The 14,311-nt window shown below is 42.4% G+C and overlaps 1 protein-coding gene and 1 long non-coding RNA gene across 2 annotated transcripts in view; both read left to right on the forward strand.

Moving 5' to 3' along the window:
• The first annotated feature begins 259 nt into the window (after nt 1-259).
• Nucleotides 260-14,311, forward strand: part of LOC125238286 (luciferin sulfotransferase) — an 82,116-nt gene continuing 68,064 nt past the window's right edge. The window contains exons 1-2 of the mRNA XM_048145576.1: nt 260-544; nt 884-960. Of these exons, the coding sequence (XP_048001533.1) occupies nt 337-544; nt 884-960 (285 nt within the window). The 5' untranslated portion in view covers nt 260-336. The remainder of the gene's footprint in view (nt 545-883; nt 961-14,311) is intronic.
• Nucleotides 11,176-14,311, forward strand: part of LOC125238287 — a 33,128-nt gene continuing 29,992 nt past the window's right edge. Inside the window, exon 1 of the long non-coding RNA XR_007178422.1 lies at nt 11,176-11,295. This is a non-coding gene — a long non-coding RNA (uncharacterized LOC125238287). The remainder of the gene's footprint in view (nt 11,296-14,311) is intronic.

The raw sequence follows: 14,311 nt of genomic DNA on the forward strand, positions 1-14,311 counted from the left end.
GCGTAGGTACGTACTTGAAAAGCAGCCTAAACTTGGCAAAGTAGAAATATTGTTATTTGACGTGTAAGTACGAGAATCCTAGTTCATTGTCCTTTATTTCCTTACTTCATATACTTTATTTACACATCTCGTGTGTCCATACCTTTACCTATTTCGGTATTCCATCCTATTGGAAAGTAGTGAGAGTGGTGGCGCGCCGCACGCAACCACTCCGCTTCCGCGTAACGTTTGGAACGGACGTTCGAAAATCGAATGTTCAGTTACATTTGATTTTTTTTAAATTTATGGCCAGACCTTTCAGCCAAGTATTTTTTATTTGATATTCCAAATTTGAAAATGAGGGTCAAACCGAATTTGTCGTTTTCGAAACTGGACAACGAGACGGGGGAGCTTCTCGATAGAATGTTTGAGAAGAAAGATTGTATGGTTGAGATTAATCCTGGAAGAGTTATTCTACCGGCGGATTATATGACGATTGGGCAGGACATTTTGGATATGGAAGTGCTGGAGAATGATGTTTGGATGTGCTCGTATCCTCGAACTGGTAAGTTTATCAATCTCTAAATATTCCACTAACAAATATGCATATCCTAGGCCATTATTGAACTCTGTCTCATTGGCGCCGTGCTTTATTTGCCATAGAACTCACTTTGACGTTTACTGTGTAAAAGTTCTTCAGTCAGTGGCCTGGGATTCAAATTGATTGACTATTACCTACTCAAGTGCTCAAGCATTCCTACTTTGACTATAAATAGTGCAAAAAGTGCGCGAAATTATTTTTCAATTTGAATATTTTTTTATTAACCAATCATCCACTTAAATCTTATCTGATGGCTGTTTTTGAATAGTGCCTGGTTTTGGTAATTATTTTTTATTTGTGTAGGTTCAACATGGTGCCAAGAAATGGTTTGGCTCATCGGCCACGATCTGGACTACGAAGGCGCTAAATCTTTGCAACAGGTAAGTTATACCATAAGTTTTGGCCGACGACCGGTTTGGCTCAGTCGGTAGTGACCCTGCCTGCTAAGCCGCGGTCCGCGGGTTCGAATCCCGGTAAGGACATTTATTTGTGTGATGAGCACAGATGTTTGTTCCTGAGTCATGGATGTTTTCTATGTATATAAGTATATATTTATCTATCATCGCCTAGCACCCATAGTACAAGCTTTGCTTAGTTTGGGGCTAGGTTTTTAGTTTTATTTGTTTAAACTATCTAAAGCCAACAGTAGGTGAATCCACGTAAAAGTAAAGTCACGACTTCATTGCGTGTTTATGTGAACTACAGCTGCAAATGAAAGGATCTATGCATTATATCGGGAAAGTAACACTTATTTAGAGACAGATTATCACTTGAACTTGCATCGTGAATAAATGGAACATGCCATAAAATCGTGACTAATGTTTCTTTTGCAGCGGATTGACCCTAGTACCGTATTTGACTTTAACATGTTCGGGTCCGCAGCGCCAGACACAATAGAAAGACGTTAATAGACGAACGTGTTAAGAACAAGACAAGTTAAGAAGCAAATTCATTTAAAAATGTAAAAAAAAAAATCTGTTAATATATTTTTTTACTAATGTGGTTTTGATATGACTGGCAGTGCATATCGCGAGAGCCAATAGCAGTAATCATAGTAGTGATTTTGTTAGATCTTACCCTCCTAAGTCCCAGGCCAATTTTTCCGATTTTGAATTAGGAACTTTCTTTTATTTCTTTAGAGTACAACTAGGTACAGGATTCAGGAGGTTATTTCAGAAGCCGAAGTCCTAAATTTTTAGTACGAGCATGTCGCTGATCTGATAGCTTGACTTCGAAAGCGGTCAATTTTAGATTGACTATGAAAGCGGTCAGTTTTAAATTGACTATGAAAGCAGTCAGTTTTAAATTGACTATGAAAGCGGTCAGTTTTAAATTGACTATGAAAGCGGTCAGTTTTAAATTCACTATGAAAGCGGGCAGTTTTAAATTGACTATGAAAGCGGTTAGTTTTAAATTGACTATGAAAGCGGTCAGTTTTAAATTGACTATGAAAGCGGTTAGTTTTAAATTGACTATGAAAGCGGTCAGTTTTAAATTGACTATGAAAGCGGTTAGTTTTAAATTGACTATGAAAGCGGTCAGTTTTAAATTCACTATGAAAGCGGGCAGTTTTAAATTGACTATGAAAGCGGTTAGTTTTAAATTGACTATGAAAGCGGTCAGTTTTAAATTGACTATGAAAGCGGTCTGTTTTAAATTGACTATGAAAGCGGTCAGTTTTAAATTGACTATGAAAGCGGTTAGTTTTAAATTGACTATGAAAGCGGTCAGTTTTAAATTCACTATGAAAGCGGGCAGTTTTAAATTGACTATGAAAGCGGTTAGTTTTAAATTGACTATGAAAGCGGTCAGTTTTAAATTGACTATGAAAGCGGTCAGTTTTAAATTGACTATGAAAGCGGTCAGTTTTAAATTGACTATGAAAGCGGTCTGTTTTAAATTGACTATGAAAGCGTTCAGTTTTAAATTGACTATGAAAGCGGTTAGTTTTAAATTGACTATGAAAGCGGTCAGTTTTAAATTGACTATGAAAGCGGTCAGTTTTAAATTGACTATGAAAGCGGTCAGTTTTAAATTGACTATGAAAGCGGTCAGTTTTAGATTGACTCTGAAAGCGGTCAACTTTAGATGAACTAAGCCTTCTCCAAGCATTCTAGTGTTTCGGGTGTCCATGGGCGGCAGTGATCGCTTAAAAAGACTCTGAAAGCGGTAACTTTAGGTTGACTCTGAACGCGGTTTTCTTAGTTAAAAAACAAGGCTGTAAAGTAAGGTGCGTTGTATTGTATATAATTTAGTTAGAAATAAATACATTAGGTACATGTTGTTAAGCGATTGCAACGCCATCTATTATGTATAATTTTATTCCGCTGCGCTGCACTTCGCATAACACTGGCAGTCCGGTGATATAACTTCCGTAAATTGAAAAATAAACACGCAAATTAGTTATTTAATGAATCAAAGAAAGAATTATTTTTAAGTATCAATAAATAATAATGATTAATAGGTACCTATACAACGAGCTATTTAGATTTAATTTAGCTATAGGAAAATTATAATTACCAAAATCAGAACCGGTTAACCGGTATCAACTGTCCCCCACATGGCGGCATTTTGCTTCCGCGTTTACCAGGAGTACAGAAAACTTAGGAGTCAACTGTGACCTAAATACCTAGTGAATGAATGAATGAATGATTTAAGTCCTAAAAGCTGCACCAAGTGGCATATTGCAGCTAGTACGCATGTGCAATGTGTCTATAACTGCACTAAAATATTAAAACGTGATTAAAACGTAGTGAAAGAGAAAGTTTTACTATAATGGAGTTTCAATGCGTTAGAAAGAGATGGGATGAGGGGTAGTTTCCCTGTGCATAGGCGAGACAAGAGCTGTCTGCACCTACGACCCTACGTTGTAACGTAGCCTGCTTCAGGCCTATTCTAATAAAAACTTATCGATAACTGGATAGGTATGGTATGAGCCAAAAGTTACCTGCAAGAGATAACTATTAAAGCAATAATATTAGTTTTGTTATTATGTTAAGTTGTGATAGAAATACCTACCGCTGTATATAGGTAACTGGTCTACAGCTGTTCCATATTACGTCTGTACATCGATCAAATATATGAAAGAGGCGCGTTCCTAGCACACACTCTAAGCTCGTGTAGGTGAACGCGTACCATGCTTGTATGAGTGAGATATGACAAGTCGACTGTTCGCAATGACATTTTATATCTATGACTGTTCGCGTTTTTGACAGGCGGTAAATGTGAGGTAACCGACAGGGGGTGGGCCGCGCGGCACTTTCAGCGGGGAGCGGGAGTGGCCATACTGTACGTACAGCGAACTTAAGCTGACACATCGTATCCGTAACCGTTTTATAACAATACTAGCATTTGCCCGTGACTTCGCTCGCGTTAGAAAGAGACAAAAAGTATATAGCCTATGTCTCTCTACTCTCCATCCCTTCAACTATTTCCACTTAAAAAACGACAATTCGTCGCTCCGTTTTGCCGTGAAGGATGGACAAACAAACAGACACACACACTTTAACATTTATAATATTAGTATGGATTACAAAGTTAGAATGCTCTTCTTTTGACAGCAATTTATTTATATGGTTGCAGTCCCAGTCCACTATTTATTGGACTACCAGAATAACCAGTTAGCCGGGGTTCAAACTTTACATTGGTTATAAGGCGATGCGCTGGGTAGGAATAAAAGCGCTGAAAATAATATTTAACAATGTCATGCTGTCCTAGTAAACACGGAAGAGAAATGTCTTTAAAGCTCCAAGGATAAGGAATCTGAACTGGAAATTATATGAGATGATGCGAAACTGGGTCATACAGGAATGGAAGCGCTGAAAATCGATATCCTCAATTTTATGCTGCCCTGGTAGACGCGGAAGAGAAATTGCCTCTAAAGCTACAGAGGTGCTACGAGATGAATCAGTGGATAACTGGGTCATGGGTCATGGGAATGAAAGCGCTGAAAATCGATATCCTCAATTTTATGCTGCCCTGGTACACGCGGAAGAGAAATTGTCTCTAAAGCTACAGAGGTGCTACGAGATGTCAGATGAATCAGCGGAAAACTGGAACACAGGAATGAAAGAACTGAAAATCGATATTCTCAGTTTTATGCTGCCCTGGTACACGCGGAAGAGAAATTGTCTCTGGGTGCTACGGACGAGAATTTTCAGCTGACGCGGACGTCTGTGTTGTCCGGCAGGTTGCTCTCAAATAGTGTTTTATGGATGCTGTGAATGCACTGAACTGAAAGTGATATTTTGAATGTTATGCACCCTTGGTATACGCGGAAGGGAAATTCTCTCTAAAGCATCAAGGGTGCTACAGATACGAGAATGCAGCGGATGCGGATCGGATGTCTGTACTGGGTTGTCTATTGTTTGCCCGACAGTCATTTAACATAATATTCATTTGCCCGAATCTAACTTGCCTGAATTTCATTTGCCCGAATGATTTGTTTACCATAAAAATCATATGACATACTCGTTGTTTATCCGAATATTACCTTCCATAATCATACAATGCCATACTATTTGTTAGCCATATTATTAAGTGCAATAATATGGTTTCATAGAATATTCAAACGCCATAAGCAATTATTGCCATATTAATTGTTGCCCGTATTATTACCTAACCTAACCTACTTTCTGATAGCAGTTTCATTTTCCAGGGGTCACAGTTCTAACCTAACCTAACCTACTTTTCCAGCAGTTTCATTCTCCAGGGGTCACAGTTCTAACCCCGCAGTCGTGACAGACAGGACTTTCCTCTCTACCAATTCGGTGCAGGTAATGACCGAAACAGCCATGTCCGGTCATTATCTGCACCAATCTATAAGTCAGCCTCCCATGTGTCCTGTCTGCCCACGCCTCAAACGAGCCGAGGAGGGCCACCACCGTTCGAACCCCATAAGGGCTGTCCTCGAGGTCAACTCGCCATCTCTCCCTTACTCTTCGCTTTGCCTCCTCTTCGGCCGCTCTTGCTTCATCGGGAGCAGGGTACACTCCAGTTACCCTGCTTTCGACCCTTCTTTGGTGCGCCTCAGCCAGTCTTTCGGCTTCCAGTTCCCACGGCGGTGTGCCGGCCAAGGCGCACGCAGCCATCCATCCCACCGTGCGGTAGGCCCTGCACGCCCGTTGGGCAATAAGCCTTTGAGGCCTCCGCAACAGCGCCTTATTTGACGCCCCGAGCCTATCTACCCATATCGGGGCGCCATAAAGGGCCATGCTTTTGGCCACTCCAGCGTACAGGTTTCTGCACGCGGCAGAGGGCCCTCCGACATTGGGCAGGAGTCGGCCCAGGGCTGCCGCCGCCGCCACGATCCTCGGAGCAAGTTGGCGGAAGTGCTCCCCGAAGTCCCACCTGCGGTCCAGAGTAAGGCCCAAGTATTTGATGTGAGCCCTAATCTGGACCGCTTCGCCTTGCACTTTTAATTCCGCCCCTGCACGCGGGCGCCACCCCTTCACCCCAAATATGATAGCCTCGGTCTTGGGAAGGGACACACGCAGACCGAGGAGCGCGATCCTTCCCACGATATGCTCCGAGGCTGCCTCCGCCCTCCTCATGGTCTCTCTTAACTCCCTACCTCGGACAGCCACCATCGTGTCATCCGCATAGCAGATGACGGCTGTCCGGGGGAGAAGAACGGCGCGGATGGCCCAGTCATAGCCGATGTTCCACAGTAAGGGCCCTAAAACGGACCCCTGCGGAACACCGCGCGACATGGGCCAGTGCTGCGTAACGCCATCCTTCTGGTAGAGCACTACCCTGCGTGTGAGGTAGTGCTCCACCACTCTCCTCAGATAGAGAGGCACCCCGTGATAACGGAGGGCCTCTCCCAATACTGGGTAGGGGATGGTCCCGAACGCGTTGGCGATGTCCAAGGACACCGCCACCACCCCCTCGCCCCGCTCTGTCGCCTCCTCGCTGAATCGCTTGAGGGCCCCCAGCGCGTCCATTGTGGACCTCCCGGCTCTGAAGCCGTATTGACGGTCCGATACGTTTGGGCCCACCTCCTCTAGGTGCTGGACGATTCGGGAAGATATAATGCGCTCAAATATCTTCCCGATCTCGTCCAACAGCACTATGGGCCTCCATCCGGAGGGGGAGTCGTGCGGTCGAGTCCCCTTACGGAGGAGGCACAGTTTCCCCTCCTTCCAAGCATCTGGGAACCGCCCTACCCGCAGGCACTCGTTCATTAGGGCCTTGAGGCGGTCACCCAGGTGTTCCAGGATTGGCGGCAGCACTCTTCCTGGTACACCATCTGGACCCGGGGCCTTATTGCAGCCCCTCAGACGGTATACCGCGCGGCCAAATTCCCCCTCTCCCACCGGTGGCACCTCCTCGTTTTCCTCCACCACTGCCTGAGGCTCAACCATTCTCGGGGGGTTGAAAATTGGCTCCTCCGGTGGAAACAGGCCCTCGACGACGCGGTTCAAGAGCTCCGGCTCCAGAGAATCCATGGTGGGGCCCCTTTGCAGCTTGTTCCGCACAAGCTTATACGGTCTTCCCCATGGGTCCCTGTCAAGAGTGGCCAGGAATTCCGCATGCGCCGCGTCTTTGGCTCTGCTTATTTCCTTGGCCAGTTCTTCCTTTGCCCCTTTCAGCGCCTCGAAGAGCTCCTCCTCCTCCTCCGGTGTGTGCCTTCTTCTGCGGCATCTGGTGTACGCGCGCCGCGCCCGATTGCACGTGTACCGGAGGGCTGCAACTTCCGCTGTCCACCAATATACTCCTTTCTTGGGCCCAGCCGGGTCACAGTTCTAACCTAACCTAACCTACTTTCTGATAGCAGTTTCATTTTCCAGGGGGTCACAGTTCTAACCTAACCTAACCTACTGTCTGATAGTATTTTCATTTTTCGGGGGTCACAGTTCTAACCTAACCTAACCTACTTTTCAAGCAGTTTCCTTTTCCAGAGGTTCACAGTTCTAACCTAACCTAACCTACTTTCTGATAGCAGTTTCATTTTCCAGGGGGTCACAATTCTAACCTAACCTAACCTACTTTCTGATAGCAGTTTCATTCTCTAGTACTTCTAGTACCTATTATAGTAGTTTTCGATTCTGCCAAAGCACATTATGGAAATTGACTTTTCTGGACGCTAATTTGTATGACAAATGATGGTATGGAATGTGGTAATTACGGATTTCGATGATTCTGACAAATGACATTATGGAAACTGACTTTATGGGAAACAAAGTTTCTGGCACTAGATTAATATAGTAAACAATGATTATGGCATAAGATGTTATGAGAAACAATATTATGATTGTTGAATAGGATGGCAAATAAAATTATGGCAAATGAAATTCTGGCAAATGGGGGTATCCCGATCCTATAATAATTGATGCAGTTAAGGTCTTTTATAGATGAGTCATGAACGACCTGGGACCTCTGACTATGATGGCTTCATAATCTGTGGCAGTAAGGCTTAGTGCACACTTTTATTAGGCGCATTCCACGAGGATGTCCCTTACGAAAATGCATTTGTCTCGTATGGCAGCTACTTCAATGAAATCCGTAAAGCTCCAAACAACTGCCAATTTCTTAGACAGGCCCCGTAGTCAAATGGCATTTGTACGATGCAAAACGCCACCGAATCGCCGCAGAATGTAGTCTGGCTCTGTCGCGCCAACACGCAAGAGCGACAGAGATAGATAGCTACTAAAGAGATATTATCGTGAGCGTTTGTGCATTCGGTTACGAACACTGGTCATGATATATTATAAGAAGCAAAATCCTCCTTTTTCAAAAGTATTAAACACTCCATTTTGTAAGGGACATTTTCGTTAAATTTACTATTACTATTAAGTTCGTGGATTATGCTTAATGAAATGTTTTGCGTTAATTACCTAACCACAAACCTAAAACTATATTAATGCAAATTTGCAAAATGCAAATTTATTTAAGGAACGCAAATAAAATCAATGCTCGGAAGATTTTTTTATTATTTAGGCAGTGAGTTCTAGGCCTTATCATAAGGTCGCTCTCACACGATCATAATGCGTCGCGCGTGCGTGGCAGATTTAACGGTCGCTAACAGCGATAAGGGAAATTAACTTCTTAACATTACAGTATGTTCCTGTTCCTGCATACCTATCCATAAGTTATTTAAATTTTAGTTATAGGTATTTGAGAAACTGAAATTTCGATAGGTTCTGGGCAGATTTTTAGAATAGTAGTAACTTATTATGAATTTATGGGAAGTAACGCTTGATTGTTTCAGTGCCTAATCGATTCCACTTAATTCTAAATTTTACATCATCTTTAATTTAATTATTGTATAAGTACAACATGCCACGCCAGTAGATTAAAACATAAAATATTACCTTTCGATACATACATTAGTAATAAACCTGATTGGATAAAAAATGGTTGTTTCGAAAAAACAATGTGTGAAACAGTCAATTTGTATATAAAGACATGTGACACCCATAACAAGCATTCTTTTCACAATGGGTCTCACACAGATCACCTCCATTGTGATTCTCATTGTCCAACTTTCTGTATTCAGTTTAGCTGCCGATCTTCCTAAGCTACCCAATAACAGACTCGCCGAAGGACAAGACAGGGACCTCCCCAATGGAGTACCAATCCACTGCGGATCTGCATCTCCAAGGAGGGTCAGTACTACCACTTATAAAAATCCAGGACAAGTATTGACAAGTACAATCTTCGGAAGAGATGCGATCACTGCTGGTGCATTGGGAGATCCAAACGGCCCTAGACCGGGAGCTGGAACGCGCTATAAAATGGCAGAATTCCATGGAGCTAAAGTCTTGTACGCTCTCGAAATAGACCCCGCTGGGGAGGCAGCCTACTGGCTCCCTCAAGGCGGTGTCGTAGACATTCACCATCATCCGTCCGACAGACAACCAAAGTACGTGTTCACTCCTGACTTCAGTGGTTGCTCTTGGACCGTCACTCCCATGTCTAACGGGATGCTCCGCCTGCGGCACGTCGAAGGCGGCAGGGAGAGAGAACAGTTCAACAGCTTAACAGAAGCTCAGAAAGGAGGACCTACCACTTACGCCATGCAATACAAAGACTACGGGTACATCGTGGAGACCCGCAAGCTGACTAGCAACGTCCCGGCGTACGCTTACATGCACTACGCCAACGGCCATTGGACCCTCAACTTCCAGCGCAAGTCTTGCACTCCGGAAACTGGCGGGTACACGTTCAACAGTGCCCATATTTTAACTGGGTTGGTGATGAACGAATCGAAATCTACTTATCCTGCTATATCGGGTACCAAGTCTTACAACATTCCTTAAACGTCGTGATTTCGTGATATCAATTCTTCATCCTCTTGGCATTTATTTATTTATTTATTTAATCTTTATTGTACACAAAGAAAGAAAAACTTATAGTACAAAAGGCGGACTTAATGGCATCATGGCATGTTACTCTTTGATCTAAGGCCTGTGTACTGTGTAGGGGTTCCTAAATTAAAATTTTATTAAAATATTATATTTTTTCCATTCAGATACAAATACGCCTTTCTTGACACATTTTGTGTTATTGTTTTGTAGTTCTTTACCCATGTCTCATATCATCTCATATCTCCACCATGAACAAGTTTTGAGTGCTCCTTCTTCTCGGATATCGCGGTTCAGTCTGACGTTATGGGGTCCTGTTTTCATAAAAAAATAATTGGAATTTACCTTTCTGGATCCCTTATTTGAAATTATTTTTTGCGTTATCAGTTTTACTTTAATTAGCACTAATTTCACAAATTTATTTAAATTTACTGTACAAAAATGCACGACAGTTGATTTAGATATGAATATATCTGAAAGCAGATACATACATTAATTGCGAGTTAAACCTGATTTGATAAAACGCAATTAGCTGTTTAATAAACAATGAACTCGAAGTCAATTTGTATATAAGCACATGTGCCACCATCGCCTGGTATCATTTCAGCAATGGGTCTGAGACACATCACCCCGGTCGTGATTCTCATCCTCCAGCTTTATGGATTGAGTTTAGCGGCCGACCTGCCCAGACTCCCCAACAACCGGCTTGCAGAAGGCCAGGCCAGGGATCTGCCCAACGCTACTTCAATCCGTTGCGGCGCAGCAACTCCTAGAAGAGCCACCGTCTCCGCCCATAAGACTTTTGCCCAAGTCTTCACGAATACAATCTTCGCGAGAGACGCGATCACAGCCGGAGCATTAGGAGCTCCCAATGGACCCCACCCGGCAGCCGGTTCCCACTATAAAATAGCTGAACTTCGTGGAGCCAAAGTCTTGTACGCCCTTGAAATCGATCCCGCTGGCGAAGCGGCGTACTGGCTTCCTCAAGGCGGTTCTATAGACATTCCCAAAAACCCGTCTAATACTCAACCGCATTACGTGGTCACTCCTGATTTCAGCGGTTGCTCCTGGACGGTCACTCCTATGGCCAACGGAAATCTTCGTCTGAGACACGTCGAAGGAGGCAGGGAGAGAGAACAATTCAACAGTTTAACTGAGGCCCAGAAAGGAGGGCCAGTTACTTACGCTATGCAGTACAAAGACTATGGATACATCGTGGAAACAAAGCGGTTGGTCAGCAATGTCCCAGCCTTCGCGTAGGCGAACGCTACGCAAACGGTGACTGGTCCCTCAACTTCCAACGCAAGTCTTGTACTCCAGAAACGGGTGGATACGCATTCAACGCCCAACGTATTTTGACAGGATTGGTAATGAATGAACTGAGGTCTAGTTATCCTCCTATATCAGGTAACAAAAATTATAATGTCCCTGAACAATAAATAAGTTCCAATAGGCAAGTTCAAGTGCAGTTTAGTTTCATATATTTTGCGAAAACCCTCAATTTCTTCTTTCATTTCGGCATGTTTCTTTGTAAGTATTTAAAACCAATCATTTCAAATCAATTTTCCTTATTTTCATATCTAATAAACATTCATTTCATATTTTATTTCGTATTATTATTTCTTTTATATTTGTCCTTATGAATTAAATAGGTTATGTTTGATTGCATAAACATGTTTGTTAAATGCCGAGTTCCAGATGTTCAACATAATAATGTCAATAAAAATGGCCCGTGCAATTCACCACACCTGCTTCAACACAAAAGCAACTAATTTGACTTATATTGCGCAGATACAATCCAACAATGACTCTCCAAAGGTCTTAACAGAACCTGTAATCTATAACACTTAAGTCGTTTTCATTATTAGCAAGTAATACTTCATGTGGTGTTCTTAGAGTGCAACAATAGGCCACCTCAGAGAAACCACCAAAACAGTTCATTGTGGTCAAGGAGTACAAATGGGACAATAGATTTCAAGGGGCAACTGTAGGTACTTAACGTATGATTCACAAAGCTGCCCTGGGTGTCAAAGGACTATTGAGGATTTAATTGATTGCTAATATTTAAGGTAGACTTTGTATGTCTTTCCCATCACGGAACAATGGTATTCCGGACCTTTGGGAGGCGTGCGCGGGGCCGAAGCCAACACGTAGAGGCCCTTTCGACACTTTAATGAAATGTAAGGGGTACACCGAGCGGATGTTGCCCTTGCCCGTATCATGGGACACACGCAGAGGCAATACCCGCCAGGGTGTAAGGACTATTTGAGAGTTAATGGAATCTAAAATGAACTGGTCTATTTTGATGAAAGTGATGGACTAAATACTGGGCTATGGATAAAAAACCGGACGCCTGCCTAATAAAACGGTATCCAATTTTATTTCCGGCAGACGGTGACTCGTCCCCACAAGATGGGCCCCCACAAAAAGCGACATCCAAGATGGCTCAAGGGCAACACCGGTGTGAGAACTCAAGGGTGTCGAGAGGTGTACACCGCTTTCTGCCCAGTGGCTGTTAAGCCACTGCACCAACTCGCGTCTTATGCAAATTTTCACTTCCACCCCTGGGGCATATAGCCCTAACGACTCCACTCTGGACGGCCAGCCAAGGCAAGTCAGAGGTAGAGAGTACTGTCCCACCCACCCGCCTTACGGGTAACAGAACTCCCCAGGAGCACTCGGGTACGTGGGGTCGCTGTTCCCCAACAGCTCGCCACAAGCTGCCCTGCGTTGACTGATTGCACTGGTAAAACCAATGGGCGATGGGGTCGTCTACGCATAGGTAGACTTTTATTATTATATTATGTGGTTAAAACGGTTCAACTATTTATGATGAAGTATGTGAAACAGAATTAATTTAATTTACCTGACCTCAAACGCAAATTTTGATTTTACAAAACAATTTATTTTGTCTACAAACAAACAATTTATGTTGTTTCTAATTAACACAAGTCAAATTATATTCTATTGAAAATATTTCAACTTGTGCTTGCTATCTTTAAGTACTCACACCACTATATATATAAATTAAAACCGAAATAAATTACACATATGAAAGAAAAACCTCAGGAACTGGAGGCCTTGGTCACTTTTTCTTTCATATGTGTAATTTATTTCGGTTTTAATTTATGTTGTCTTATAAGATGTTTTATAGCTTCCTAAATTGTTTGTCGAAAACCGTAATAATATCCCCCGTACCTACTCCTGTACTAGTACCTAAAGGTTGTGCCTTAGAGCTTCATTTTCCAGCATTTATTACAATTGTAAAATAAAAAAATAAATCTGGTTTCTTTCATTTTCCATTTGCTACGTCAAACTTTCTTAATGTCTCCAATTAGGGAACAATTACCCATCCGAAAATAATGAACTAGATACAGTAGGTACCTTATGCTCCTCAACCTCAACCCTCAAAGTAATGGCAAGACTGAGCGGCAGTTTGAACATTAAGAGGCCTTATTCCTAAAGACGAGCGTTTTTGGCAAAATGTAACTTTTTCATTCAAAATTATAAAGAAACTATAAATGATTATTAAAGACTGATAATGTTCCTAAAAGAACATATCTTAAGCTAGGTAATAATTGGATAATATTTTAAAATATGTCTTTTTATACTTCAAAAAAATCAGTTTCTTCGGAAGACGTTTTCAAATTTCATAGTGGAATAACTCGTTTCGAATCGTGATTGTGCTGTTAAAAATGTCATTTGGGGTAATAAATGATCACAATCCTATTTATTATATCCTATACGAGGTAATCAACGTTTAACATTTTAAGATTTATTTGAAATGGAGGATAAATAACCTTCCGTGTCTTCCCCATTTTTTCGATAAAAAGAGGTTTACATTATGTATTTTTCCTGCGGTTCCTGCGTATATTGTAACTCTTAAACAAAAATATTCTAAACTAGAACTTCTTGTTGACATAATAAAAAAAAAATCATACATATAGGACATACCTTTCTGTCGATAGACATTTTTTTAAAGCACCTAAAATTCGAATAAAATACACTGTGCTGACACGGGCCCGCTCAGTCTGCGCCGAGCGCTCGTAGACAACGGACCTGCGTTCGATCGTCCGGCGCTCCTTGCTTTCGTAAGCAGCTAGATAGTTCCGAGAAATGCTGTATACTGCGCTGCGACTAAACAAATCTTGATCCTGTCTTGATGCAATTTTAGAAATCGATTTGCATTTCAGATGGTTATATGGATTTCAATTTTTACTTGAAATCTGATGAGAGTTTGAATTTTGACTATATTTCGGGACCAGGACGAGGTTCTGGTTCTCATGATGGAGTCAGGAGATGGTCAACAGAACTGCTACTCTACTCATCATAACTCCGCCGTGTTTGGGCTCATTGGATTTGGGCTGACGAGCAGAATCGATCTAGACGAGGTCCAAGGTCTCATGATGGAGTCAGGAGATGG

This window comes from Leguminivora glycinivorella, chromosome 23 (assembly GCF_023078275.1).
Source record: "Leguminivora glycinivorella isolate SPB_JAAS2020 chromosome 23, LegGlyc_1.1, whole genome shotgun sequence".
Taxonomy (NCBI): Eukaryota; Metazoa; Arthropoda; class Insecta; order Lepidoptera; family Tortricidae; genus Leguminivora; species Leguminivora glycinivorella.